This window comes from Cupressus sempervirens, chromosome 9 (assembly GCF_028749045.1).
Source record: "Cupressus sempervirens isolate cs-2001-9-10 chromosome 9, ASM2874904v1, whole genome shotgun sequence".
In the NCBI taxonomy this organism is placed as follows: Eukaryota; Viridiplantae; Streptophyta; class Pinopsida; order Cupressales; family Cupressaceae; genus Cupressus; species Cupressus sempervirens.
In genome coordinates, this window is record NC_143126.1 from 515753886 (window position 1) to 515768119 (window position 14234).

At 38.1% G+C, this 14234-nt stretch overlaps 1 protein-coding gene across 2 annotated transcripts in view; it reads right to left on the bottom strand.

The window, feature by feature from the left end:
- Positions 1-1873: 1873 nt before the first annotated feature.
- The window catches only part of LOC149539620 (bifunctional 3-dehydroquinate dehydratase/shikimate dehydrogenase, chloroplastic-like), a 104645-nt gene continuing 92284 nt past the window's right edge, over positions 1874-14234 (bottom strand). For both annotated transcript variants that reach the window (XM_089800849.1, XM_089800848.1), the window contains exons 6-11: positions 4006-4069; positions 3674-3782; positions 3362-3508; positions 2836-2984; positions 2427-2589; positions 1874-2327 (exon numbers count right to left, since the gene is read on the bottom strand). In XM_089800849.1, coding sequence (XP_089656975.1) covers positions 2284-2327; positions 2427-2589; positions 2836-2984; positions 3362-3508; positions 3674-3782; positions 4006-4069 — 676 coding nt within the window. In that variant the 3' untranslated portion in view covers positions 1874-2283. The remainder of the gene's footprint in view (positions 2328-2426; positions 2590-2835; positions 2985-3361; positions 3509-3673; positions 3783-4005; positions 4070-14234) is intronic.

The window sequence follows — 14234 nt, forward strand, 5'->3', positions numbered from 1 at the left end:
TAACATAATATATTGTTGCTTTTGAGATGTGTATTTATTAGATTGTGTGTGTGTGTATGCGCTTCCAATATTACCGATTGGCTAAATGTAACTCAAGTTGACCAACATGCTTAACAATTAAAACATCAAACTAACATCGTGTTTGTTCTCGGTGATTTGTGACTTGGAGAGTTACATTCACGTGGCTCTCCCAATGGATATTTATATTTATCTATCACTGATGAAATGACATATAGAACACAGAAAATCACATAAGTCTTCTTTCATTAAATCAGCAATAATATATATACATATTTCAGTCACTTTGCTATTCATTATTATCAGTTCATTCTGCTTGGAGAATATACAAAGTTTTGTTATAATATAATTCAATGAACTTAGGGCCCATTTGTCAACGGGAATACAAGTGGAATAGGCATATGTAAATTCTTAAAATTTTGAATTCTTCGTTTGGATGCACCAAATCCGAATTGGAATACACAATAAAATAGGAATGCATATTCCAACTTTGGCCCAAAAATGAGGTTTTGCAATTCCACCCAAATAGGTGGAATTGGAATATGTATTCCTATTCCAGTTTTATTTATTTTAGAAAACATAAATTTTTGAGTTTGTGAATTCTCCATCAAATTTTTGGCTGAACCTAACAGAGAATAAGAATATGTACCCCTATTTTCTATTCCACAATAGCTATTCCTATTCCCGCAACCAAATGGACCTTTTTAGTGAATAGAAAGTTATCTTATCATTGTATTATCATATATAGATAACTATATACATAAGAAGAGTGTGAGATTCAGAATAAAAGATATATTTCTCGACATCAAGTCTGAAATTTAACACCTGTGCATCATTATGATTTTGTTTTTGTTATCTCAAGCTTGTATTCATTTTATGGTAAATTATACCATAATCTACTTCCCAGTAGTAATGATGTGTGTCAATGAGGCCTTGTGTAAAATTGTAAGTTCCAATTTGTTTTGATCATTATATGGCCAATTTATGAGTTGCATACTGAATATATCCCCCTTTTCCGAATACATGTGTGGATTTAAACTTAAATCACTATTTCTACCAATGTGCCAACCATTGGACGAGTTGATCGGCCAAATTTTTTATTTTTTTTCTTTTATAACTTTAAATGTTTATTTGCAGCCACAAATCGACCAAACCAAGCTCGTAAGGTACATCATGCAGCTTGTGCAAACATACTGAAGCAAATCCAACAAGAAATATGCCATCCACATAAATGCATGTTGCTGAATTCGACATCCTTGAAATGCCTTATCCTTCTCTCCCGTTGATATATTAAAGCCGTTTACTTCTGAGTTTTGGTGGGGATTGCCGAGACAGAATCACTACCTTATAATTTACAAGTCATCAATCTCTTTGGCTGCATTTAATGGATACATCAATGCATTATATAATACCAAGCAATACAGATTCACTCCAGCCCAGAGGAATGTGTCTGGACTACTTTATGCCACAGAGTTGAAAACAGTATAAAGGATAAACAATTTCATCTTTTATTATGAGTGGATCCTCAATTTAATCCAAAATCGCTTCCATGACAACCTCATACATTTCAATTATTTGATTTGCTAGTCGTAGTTACACTGGTGAAATTCTGAAGTGAATTTGTAAACACATGCAAGATAGTTAAGGAATACTCTTTCAATTGATTGAGGGATTTCTAATGCCTTGAGGCTTGCATAACTGTTCGAAATTCATTTTTCCTAGCATCAACGATGTACTTCAGTGACAATGGTTAATATTTTTATTTCATCAGTGCGTCTCATCCTGCAAAATGATAACTCTATGGGACAACATTATGGAAGCATCTGCATGATATTTGCAACTATAAAGAGCTGAATTTTATCAAAAAGCCTGTGGTTACCAACTACTTTATTTCAGTTGACAAAACAGCAGGTAATACATTTCTTGATTTGTCTATAACATGTGGGTATTCTCTCTAGGGCATTCAGAAGGCAATTTCCTGATGACACAATTCTAATGCCATGTTAGGAAAACCCACATACTGTTCACCCCTATCAATTTAACAAAGGTTGCAAATAATTTATTAGGTCATTTCTTGGTGTCAATTTATGCAAAATCAACAGCAAAAATGCCCCTCATTTCTAGGATGGGGATCTGTAAATTATGAGCTAAAAATGTGTACTCAAGTATAACCACAATCAATCAACAGAAATTTTAACTGCGTTCAGCACCTCCAAGTTCAACTTGAGCAGTACAAAATTCCTGTCACTTCTAAAGCTGAAGTCCTCAAGTAATATTTGTAACTATTTCCCGCATCAATTTTTCTGGTGCTGCATTCAACTCAAGCATCATTGTTACAGTTAATAAACAAGAACCAACCACTATCACTTAACATCTAACACAAATTAAAGGATTAAGAGCTTGCTGACCTTTGCAGCCAGTAAATAGTTCAAATTGCCCCATGGCTTGCCTAATGAACATCTCCAGACCACTTACAACAGATGCTCCAGCTGATTCTGCATCTTGTAAGAGTCTTGTACGTTTTGGCGTATAAACCGCATCAAAAACCACGCTATATGATGTCAAAGCATCCTGAAAAAAGACATTAAGGACTGTAAAGCGGCATTCTCTTAGAAAACTACTATTATAAGGCACTAAAAGGTTGGCATCTTGAAATTTTTTTGAAAATTTGAAAATATCAGGCACAAATAAACATGGCATCATATCAAAAGGGCACTGGCAATAACAAACTAAGCAACTGCGCAGTGATTAAGAATACTAAGGCACCCATTATCTTTCATTGGTCAGAAATAACAATATTGTAGCTAAAGGGCAAACCTTAGATATAGGTGTCTGGTCAGTATTTGGATGCATTCCTATCGATGTTGTATTTGCAAGGATCATTCCAGTTTCTGGATGGAAGGTATCCAATTTGTCCAGAGGAATAGCTTCTCCACCAACTTGGCTTGCTAAAGTCTTGGCTCGTTCTTCAAGTAAGACATTCAAGGAGAGAATACAGTTAAAAACATAGAACATTATAAAAAACAATAAAATTAAAAAGCATATCCCTTTGTATTGGGAGCACCTCTCTCTATCTCTCTATCTCTCCCTCTCTCTCTCTCTCTCACACACACACATTAAAAAGCATATCCATCTGTTATTGGGAGCACTACTTGCTCTCTCTCTCTCTGACATGTTGGCATAGAGTTATATCTCATTATACATGATTTCACATAGGTTCACGTGTCAAGGTTAATATTTGTTGAACCATAAAGACCCGACATGCCTAACTCTTGAAAAATGCATACATCAAATCTTTATCATTACTAAAATGTATTTTCAAATATATTAGAGGGGAAAATACCAAAGTTTCGGTTGGAAATTACAACCCTTGCTCCCTTTTGTTTGGCCCCAAATGCAAGTGCTTTACCAGCTCCTCCAGCTCCAACAACCATAAAAAGCTTTCCAGCTAGGGGGGAGATTTGTCTCCAATCTTCATGAGCATGTTTGCCTGAAAGGCAACACAACAGATGGGTCAGTAAGCCCACCAAAAGGTTTCTCTTGACGTCTTCAAATTTGCTCCTTATGAAAAATAATTAGCATCGTATGTTGAGAAGGGAAACTGGAATACAACAAAGTTAAAAATGAGGTACAAAAATATTAAAACTATTGAAACCTTTTATGGCATCCTCAATTGCAGAAATTGAACCATCACAGTCAGTATTATAACCAATTAATTTTCCATCAGTCTTCCTCCTAACAATCGTATTTACTGCTCCCACAGACTGAATACGAAACACAAAACCATGATAAGTTCTAGAACTGTCTATATTCTCATAGCATACTATTTCCAGTTAATCTCCACGTAGATCCCAAATATTCAAGCTGTATTAAGATAATAAGTATTCAATTCCTTAACTAGCGAAAATAAAGGCACGTCATTTCTGTCAAAGTACAGAATTTGTAAGGAATACTACCAGAAACTAAACAGAGCTGGTGGGAACAAACCTGTGCAAGTGGATCAACTTCATCACAACATTCAAGGGCAGCCTCCTTGAAAGGAATAGTAACACTGCAATAACAAACAGTACATTAGAACCATAATTATTATAACTTCATTACGACATTCATAAGCTCTCTTTGTGAGCAATGTTAACACTGCCATAAGTAGGAGCATCTCTAAAAACAATTAATAGATTGAACAAATGAAAACACCTGTATTTAAATTCGGGTAGCAGGCAACAATGATTCGTGCATCTCAAAATGCACAAGCAGCAACTTGAAGACTGTGATTAAATAATTATTCAACAGTAAAACAGAATGATTTTATATAGGTGACATTTCCACAGTTCATAATTATGTAAAAAGTAATTTTTTTAAAAGATTCAGTAGCATACTTTGATGCCAATCTACAATAAACCATATTTACAAGTAGCAATCACATGAACCCATATTCATGAGCATGAATTATCCATTGGATGCTCATTGCGTGATACAAAAGTGAAAGCACTTGGACTTCCTGAGAGGTCACCCATACCAATACTTTAAATTAAGAACACTTAGCCATAGAGTTTCCCCAACAATTGATCACTTAGCTTGATGCCCATTTGCAAAAACTCAAGAAAGTGGGTGCTTTTGAAACATTCATTGTAAAGCCGTCTAGCTCATCAATTTTTATGCAGGTAGAGTTTCTACAGTTCACTCCTAACCAATATGACTTCTGTAGGTTCTAGCTATATAGTGTTGAGTTAATATATATAAATCCGTATTTTGCAAGTACCAATCATGAAAACTAGTTTCAAGAATAAATGCTTCACTTGGCGGTCATTACATCCAGGTGATGTTCACATGCATGAAGCACCAGATCTTCCATCCCAATACTATTTTGGCTCGTGTACACACCACAGAATTTCACCCACAGTCCAGCACACTCAGCTTGCTACCTGATGCAGGAGCATCCTTGGGTCAGTACAATCTTGTATCACCCAAAAATATCTACAGTAGTTTGTCACACACTTTTAGTGTTGTGTTGAGTGGATTTTGGTGTCTCACACATGTTCCTATCTGTTGGTGCATCTCCACATGCAAAAATGCTAAGCACAAGTTCTCTTTGCACCAAAACCTGTTGTTCTTCATGCAGCATTTAGAGCCATTAAATCACAAACTGGAGGACAGTAAAACCAAAAAGAGATTACATTGGGTGGCCATGGAGACATTAGTGATGATGAGACGAAAGGTTGTGACACACAAGATGAGTTTGTGGACCCGATAATATAGAAAACATTGCCACAGAGGAAATATTTACAATCACCTCGAAATAGTCAATAAGCATGTTGGGGTTCGATCTCCCAGCTTACTTAGCAAGCTTGAATCCAAATAAATTATTGACTGGATCACTGAACTGGAAAGATACTTTTGAGTTTGAAAAAATCTTTATGCAAAACGGTCTTGTGCAGAAGGAGAAGACAAGATCTCATAATTGGATTGCATGGCAGCTAAGCTCAAGGAGAAGTTTATATCAGCTGATTAGAAATTGGATATGCACAAACTGTATTCATGCTAGACATGTAGAATGTGGAAGAAAGTGCTGCGAAAATGTCCAAGTATGTGAATGGATTGCATATATCGATCCAAGATGATATATATATGCTTAGACTTGATTTGTTGAGGCCTACCAGCTAGCGCTCAAACTGGAAGATAAGATAAGATAAGATAATAGTATTAATGTCCAACAAAAGACCACAAAAAGGTCTATAGGACTGAGAGTTTACAACTAGGACAACAGCCAACAGCAGGAGCACCGAAACAGTGTTCTATAAAAACCAACTACAAGAAGAGAAAAAGATAGGAGAAGTGCATAGAAATGTCAAGACAAAGATTAGGAGTCCTTCGTTGTCGAAAAGAAATCAGTCACAAAAGGATAAGGCTGTGGAAGGACATGAGTCGTGATCTGTCTCTGTGAGCTCCTAGAGGAGTGTCACTGACGAAAGAAACTACTACAGGGTCTAACAGATCTGGAATGAATGGTAGAACTAGACGGCCTTTCCACACCCCGTAATGGGTTTAAGGGTGAGAAAAAGGCAGTAATAAGCTGATCAAAGGAATGTCGGGAAGGAAGAAGTGACTGTAAAGTACTATCGCGAAGCAGGGTGGCCTCCTGAAGATAAAGCGCAGGACACCATTGGTCAATGTAATTGAAGAAGGCTGAAAGAGAAAAATAGTTCCGGAACAGACAATGAAATCTACCTCTGATCTCATAATAGATAGGGCAACTAAAAATAGTGTATCTGTCTCGATCTCCACTAAAGTACACATCTGACAGATCCGTGCACCGCTATCAATATGATGGTATGTTTGAGCCCGAAGGCGGTGAGAACCAACTATGAAGGACCCCAGAGAGATACGTTGAGCATGACACCAATGTCGAGATAGGTAACTAGGACGAACAATAACCCCATCACAGATCTCCAGAAAGTGCTCAACATAAAAGGCCATCCTTGGACGTAGTCCATCAAGAGGGTTAGTCTAGGTGGTGATAATGTACTACTGCAGATATCCAGTCTAACATGTTAATTTAACTCCTACCGAGAAGGGAGGAGATGAGCAAGGGCATCCAGTGAGAACTGGTATGGAGGGAGGCAGTCAATATCAATCCCGATCGAGCTCAGCAAAGAGGATGCCTACGCATACCAACAACGAGCACGAGAGCTAGTATCAGACCTCAAAGTTGCAGCAGAGGATCAATATGCTAGGTACGAGTATTTATCTTGATCTCCAGTCAAATTCGTAAAACCACAAAGGCGATGAAGGAACCAACTTAGATCAAATATGGCTACAAGTCTAAAGGGATGAGCTTCAAACTCGGCAAGAATGATACTATGAGAAGTGAACCTATGACATCTAATGATACATCGTAGAAACAATGTTTGCACCCGTTCGATCGAGGCCCAGCCAGAGACAAGGGGAGAAGGCCAGCCATAAAGAACAGTCAGCCAAACAAGAGAATCCAAGACGGCTAACTTGGATGATGTATTCTGAAAATGGTGTCTGAAACACTGTTTCTCAAGCACAGCAAGAGATCCCATACCCTTACTAACTCTGGACTAAATCGCCAGTCTCATATTGAAGCGGGGTCCAAAAAACTTTACTCCCAAATACATATAAGAACAAGTAATCTCAATCTCCTGCCCCTAAAATAAGAAATGAAGATGAGAGGTCTTTAAGCAATTAAAGACCATAACTCGAGTCTTACCTAGGTTGACCACAAGCTGCCGCTGGTCATAAAAGGATGCCAAACCATCAAGAAGCCTCTGTAAACTCTTAGGGGAAGAAGCAAGAAGAACCACATCATCTGCAAAAAGAAGAATGGAGATCAAGACCTGATGCAAGTAGCATCCATCACTTGGGAGTAAGGACTTCGTCCTCAAGCTCGTCAACATACAAACTGAACAAAGTGGAGGAGAGAGGGCAGCCTTGTTTAACCCCAATGGTGCTATAGATCATAACCGAGAAACGCTTAGGATTCCTGAATCTACCCACCAAAACTTCATATACTCTTATGATCACAGTTAGTAACATCTCTGAAATCCCAATCATATGAAGCCTCTGAAATAGAGCCATCCTAGGAACAGAATCAAAAGCCTTGCAAAAATCAACAAAGTAGCAGTACACTTTCATCAATTTGTGTCTAGCCTCCTCAATAATAGTCCGTAAAGTAAAAATGTTATCCATGGTCTGGTAGTCAGCTCGAAAACCAGCTTGACCTCTAGCTCTACAACCTCTCCTATCAAGCTCTCTTGATAACATAACATTCAGGGCTGTAGCATAAAGTTTGTCAAATGTGTGTCTGATCATAATGGTCCTGTAGTTGCCAGGGTCAGAAGCAGGTCCTATCTTGTGAATCGGATAAATCATATGTCTAGACCAAGAAACAGGAAAACCAATGCAAACCACTTTATTAAAGAGTATAGAGAGATAGAAACCAAGAACCAGAGCACTAAACTTGAAGAGTTCAGCTTGGAACCCCTCCTCATCTGTCGCTCTGCTACATCTCATGGATCTGATGGCCTCGTAAACATTAGAAGGGGTGAACAAGTGACAGTAAGGAGGCAGAATGGGGTGGATAGAAGGCTGCCCAAAAATTTCATAAAGAGTTGTGGTGTGAGAGGTTAGGGAGCGAAAGTCAAGGATGGAGGGCAAAGGGGAACAATGGGAGAACAAGGTGCACCAGAAAAGCTAGGGGTTGCGGACAAGCATGGAGCATATGGATTTACACTGAGATGTGAAAAAGGATCGTTTCTTACAACGAAGAAAACGGAGATAAGAAGAATGAAGGTGAGCAAAAGTGGGGGAATGAGCCTCAAAAGTGGAACAAACTGAGTGATGGAAGGCTTTGCAATCAACATCGAACCATTGGTTCATGGGACATGTATTACGGCATTTGTTTCTAAGGGAGAGCGAAGAGTGGTGAGGGATGGAAAGGATGGCGAACTTCCAAATGGCCGCAACAAGCAAATCTAACATGGAGGAGGCCTCGCAAGAATCACTAAAACAAGCAAGATTAAGGAGCCTTGGAAGATGAGAGGAAAAGAGCTCACTATCACCATCAAAGAAGTGGAAACAAGCCGAGGCCGAGTAGTGGGGGGCAAGAGGTGAGAGGGCTGGAAGAGAAGTTGCACAATAGACAATAAAGCATGTGTAGTAGTGGTAAGGGAAAGGATGGATAAAGAGAGATAAGCATAGGAAGACAAATTTTGTGCAAAATTGAAGTGCAAAAGCCAATGCACTTAACCAAGAACCACACTAAAGTAGATATCCAATTGACATGGAGAGAGAAGATGAAGGCAAGGGAAAGGCATTAGAGAGAATTGCTTTAACGTGAGCAAATAGGCCACCACATGTTTAAGTGTCCCCAAAAAGTGGGTATGTGGTGCATGTTGAAGAGGCAAGTTTGTCAAGTGGTGAAACAAAAACCAATGGTGCCACACCAAGCACTGTGCACAAACCTTTGAGTGAAGTGGAAAATGAAGACAGTCACAAAAAAGGCTTCAAAGGGACTTGCTTCAAATGTTCACAAGTAGCTTGTTGCATGGTTGAGTGTTAGAGGAAAGCATATGCATGGGGCATATGCTAAAGAGGTGAGTTCATTAAGGAGCAGGATAGAAAGTGTGAACGCAAAGGTTAGAGAGAACCTAATGATTGTTCTATTGAAACCCACAAGAAAAGATGACAAGCCATGTTTGAGGAAAAAGTCTATTCCAAACTAAGTGTAACTTGGGAGGAAAGTGTTGCAATTTGATCATTGATGGAGGCAAGATTGACAGCTGGATGTCCATGAAGATGATGCAAAAGTTGGGCTGAAGGCAATAGTGCACTTCATAGTATATTCAATCTCTAGTTTGCAGAACAGAGAGCAAATCATGATGATAGAGCAGTTTGAAGTTGCAATTGCTGTGGGGAATGAAACAATGAGGTGTGATGCAACATAATCCTAATGAATGCTTACAAATGTGTGATGAGGAAGGTCAAAGTAATATGATAGATGCCCAACGCATGATGGATGCAAGAAAATCTCCAACATTACAAAGGATAACCAAGTTACTTCTCATGAAGGAAAAAGAAGAGTTCATGCAAGTGCACAAAGTGTTGATGCCAACATGAGTGTCTCAAGGAGGTGGGAAACCCACAAGATTACAATGTGCTAGTAGTTAGAACTGCACAAAAGGCTCAGATGATACATGAATTGGCTAACAAGGTGCCACACAATATGTGTTCTGACAAGAGTGCAGACTTGAACAAGCAAGTTGAAACTATTGGAATGAAGATTGATTAGGGGAAACTTGTCTTCATGTAGTGCCTATACTTATATTACTTGACCCAAAGAATGATAGAGAATGAAGAATGTGCACAGATGCCCATGTGATCCAAAAGATACCATCTTGCCAGTCATGCATGACCTAACATATTGGTTGAATGAAAGCAAGTATCATCAAATAGAGGTCAAGAAAGAAGATGAATGGAAGACCACATTCAAAACAAAGAAAGGCTTGTAAGAATAGATGGTGATGCCATTTGGAGCCACAAACATGTTCATGAGACTAATCAACAAGGCTCTAAAGCCTAAGCCCATCGCTCAACAAATTTGTGGTAGCATCTTAGTGGTCAATCAGATGAAAGAGAGTCATCTTCTGCACCGGCAACTAGTTTTGGAAAAATTAACAAGAGAAAACTTGTACATCGACTTGAAGAAATACAACTTTCTAAAGGAGGAGATACACTTGTGATTTTTTGTCATGTCCCCAATTTCTGCACTTCCTTAGTGACAACATTTCTAGCAGGGTTGATCTATTATCTGGTTCCCATAGGCCAACAGAGCGTAGAGGGAACCAACCCAGGGACTTTGAGAGTCATGCATGAGCTTCCCAAGTAGTTTGGAGCAGTAGACAACAGTTTCCTACAATTTAGGAGGGATTCCTAATTTGTAGGGATTGACTAGGAGTGGTCTAGGAGGCATTTGGAGACCTCGGCGAACGTTTCGGAGACTTAGAGTGCATCTCCTATTTTTTAGGAGGCATTCCTATTTTGTAGGAGGAACACCCAGTTCAGTGACAGATCTCTCAGAGGTGCACACAACAGGGGAGTCATTGGGACTCAATTTTGGTTGATTGGGGTTGTCTCCTACTTTTTAGAAGCATCACTAGATTTTAGGGATGGACTACCAGTTGACACATCTTGTCCGGCATCAGTCACAGATAGGTGACAAGGTCAGATTCATGTTTGATTGGTCATTTTGGGCCTTTTGGGACCATTTGAGAACTATTTTAATATATTTAAATATTTCCTAAGTTGGTGATTAAATAAATTAAAATAAGGTTAATAATATAACCATTTTGGAGTAATAAGGAAATTTTGGCTTCAGTTGATCAAGTACACCTATGTGTTATAGCTTGTTGGAAAGGTCTCGAATTATTATACATGATTTTTACTATTTGTAGACTTTTTGGTGCCTTCAGCTATGGAATTTTAATAAAGTAATGTTATTCATATAGCATGGACGACTTTAATTGGGAAAATTTTATTTTATTATATTTTATTGAAAGGGCAAAGTGTAATTTCCCTTTAGGGTTCGATTTACAGTTGGAAGGGGATATAAGGAGATGGAGACCTAATTTCTTATTATCTTTTGCATATTGAAAAACTTGTTTTTGTGAATTGGCTCTGAGAGAGCAATTCTTCATCTCGGACGCAAACCCCAAGTTCTAGATTGGCTGGGACATAGCCCTCAGCAGTTATTGGCATTGGATTCTTTAGACCGTGTGTGTTGCTATCAGGGATAGAGTACGCCATTCTTTATTGTGGATTAAGGTTGTAGATTTATGGTTTCAGCATTGCAAATTGATTCTTTCAGCTGTAACGTGATTCTTTACAATCTTAGGGCCGCCATTTGCAGCAGTTTGGCATCATTGTTGGATGTAAGCTCCTTGGAACTGCATTGGATTTATTATTTGACTTTATAAATCAGAAATCTACCTAGTGCAATTTATAGCAATTCTGATTTGGCTCTATGCTCTTATTTATTTTCAGTCTCCTCTCATGTTTATTGTTCATTATTCATTACTATTGTGAAAACTATCAAAAAACACAAAACAAAAACAAAACCTTCTACAACTTCTGTCTATTCTCAAAGACCATCAAACAAATCACAGGAAAATATAGTTTATTAATTTAAAAACTACAGCAGATCAGCAAGGGCATCCATCAGGGATCTTTCAGTGGTATCAGAGCCTACATCCTGCTAGCTTGTAGGGTTTGTGAGAAATTGTCACAACAGATTTTGGCATCTGGGTATTGGCTAAAAAGTTTTGATAATTCATTTGAGCATCTGGGTACTAGCTAAAAAGTTCTGATAATTCATTTTGGCATCTAGGTATTGGATAAAAGGTTTTGATAATTCATTTCAACATCTGGGTACTGGCTAAAAAAATTTGATAAATCATTTTGGCATCTGGGTACTAGATCAAAAGTTTTGATAATTCATATTAGCAGTACAAGGTCGATTTTTGGTCTGGCATGTTAGTTTCAGTTGGTCAGCCTGGTAGTTCATTATGGCAAAATTGTTAAGAGATATAACCCTGTGGAAAGAATGGGAACAGTCACAACAAAAATTCAAGCTTCAATTGCAGCAGTTCAATGATTCTATGTCAAGGAAATTTGGACATGCTAGTGGGTCATCATCTTCTTCTAGAAAGGATCCATTGCCACTAGACAAGAAAACGGAAGTAATTAGCATACTTGAGGAGTATAATACTCTTCCTCAATATGTTAGGGAGAACTTTCATTTCAAAGATTACATTGACATGCATCAAAAAATTTTGTCATAAGGTTAAGCTTGCAAAAAAGGAATACCATGTCATAGTTGATGATATGTTTTCATGTGAGAAAGAAGATTTGTGTCAACCTATCCATGTTCATGATAAAAACACCATAATGGATCAGTCACTTGTAGGGCATGCAAAAAAAAGGCATGAAGATGTGTTATCATTTGAGTTGCAGCCTATGAAAAACAAAAATCAGTCATCATGTGAGAATCCTAAAAAAGAAATAACTCTAGATCAGGAGGAGACACATAGCACACCATTGATTCATTAAGTTGATCACAAAATGGAAGAGATTACAATCATGGATCAGTCCATTAGGGATGCTGAAAGCATGTCTCCAAGGTCTGATCCCTATTCTAATTTTTGCAATAGTAGCTCTAGTCATGTGGTATCATCCATTTCACATGAAGGTAATGAGGTTGTTGAGTCTTCCTATGATGGTACTCAGGTTAAGTGTGTTGCACATGAGATTTATATTGTGGATTCAAACCACAAAGGTTTTGATTGTGTTTACCCCACTTTGGAAGATGTGAAAAAGGCTCAAGAGACATGCAATGGATGGTCACATAGAGCTAAGAAGGCCAAGATGCTTGCTGCCCAAGCAAGACAACACTTACAAGAGGTCAAGGAAAGATGCGATCAGCTTGATAATGCAAGAAGACAAAGAAAGTCATACATTAGATCCTTATTTCTTCCAAGGGAAGAAAGTGAGGATGTTGAGCATACAAGGGAAGAGCTTCTTGAGGTAAGTCCACAAGAAGAGCATGTTGAGATGTGTGAAGAGGAAAAAAGTTATGATTTAGAAAACTCAGTTTGGTCTAGTTTGCATCATAAAGTTTATGACATTCCTCTTTTAAAGAGCCCCTTAAAGGCTCCAAACAATGATGATATTAGTTTCACACTTGATGGACCAGCCACAAGTGTTATTTTCATTTGTGTGGAATGGAACATTATTGATTCTGATTTAGTTAGTCATGCATCATCTACAATGGAAGGACAATTGTTAAGATCATATGAAGCATCTTGTCTTAAAGACATGATTAGGGATAAGAGTCTGCTTACTAAGAAGATATTGCATTTTGATAATGTTTGGTTTGTTTGGCATACTACACCTTGGAGTTTGTTAGTAATGGAAAACATATCAGTTATGGAGATAGAGGTATGGATTAGATTTTGGGCAGCTAAGGCAGTTAATGGGACATCTTATATTCGTTTGAACACACCCCATGGACCAGCACCTTTAGAGGAGTCACCTACCTTGGAAGGAGAGGCAAGAGAAGACCGCAAAAACATTGTGGAAAAGTATGAACATACTTCTGATTTTCTGACTTTGAACAGCAATTCTCTTTCATCTCATGAGTCGAACTTTGAACCTTGGGTTGGTTACATTCAAGTTGGGGTGTTCAAGTGTGAAGTTGATCCTTCCCTACTAAGAGTTGATGATATATTAAGTTGCATACCTAGTGGACCAGCCACAAAGAGCCTATCTTTGTTGAGAATTAGAAACATCTCTCATTCATAAATGGGTTTATCACCTCTTCCATATGATAAGGCAGCGATGTACCTTTTGATTGAAGATTCAGACTTTTTAAATATTACACTGGGCTTTCAAGATCAGAATATAAGGGACTTTGTTGGTTACATGGTTAAACAAAACATTTACTTAACAACCTTTAATGAAGGCACACTAATTTGTGGAAATATAGGTAAAGTTGCAGTAGCTGTTTGGAGGACTTGGAATAGTATTCAACAAATTTTCCTTGCCAATGATTGGCTCATTTGTGAATTCCTAACAGCATTGGTTGTTAGTAGTAATTGTGGCTTCATTTGGAGTGAAGTTCTTAGTTGGTTAGATGAGGT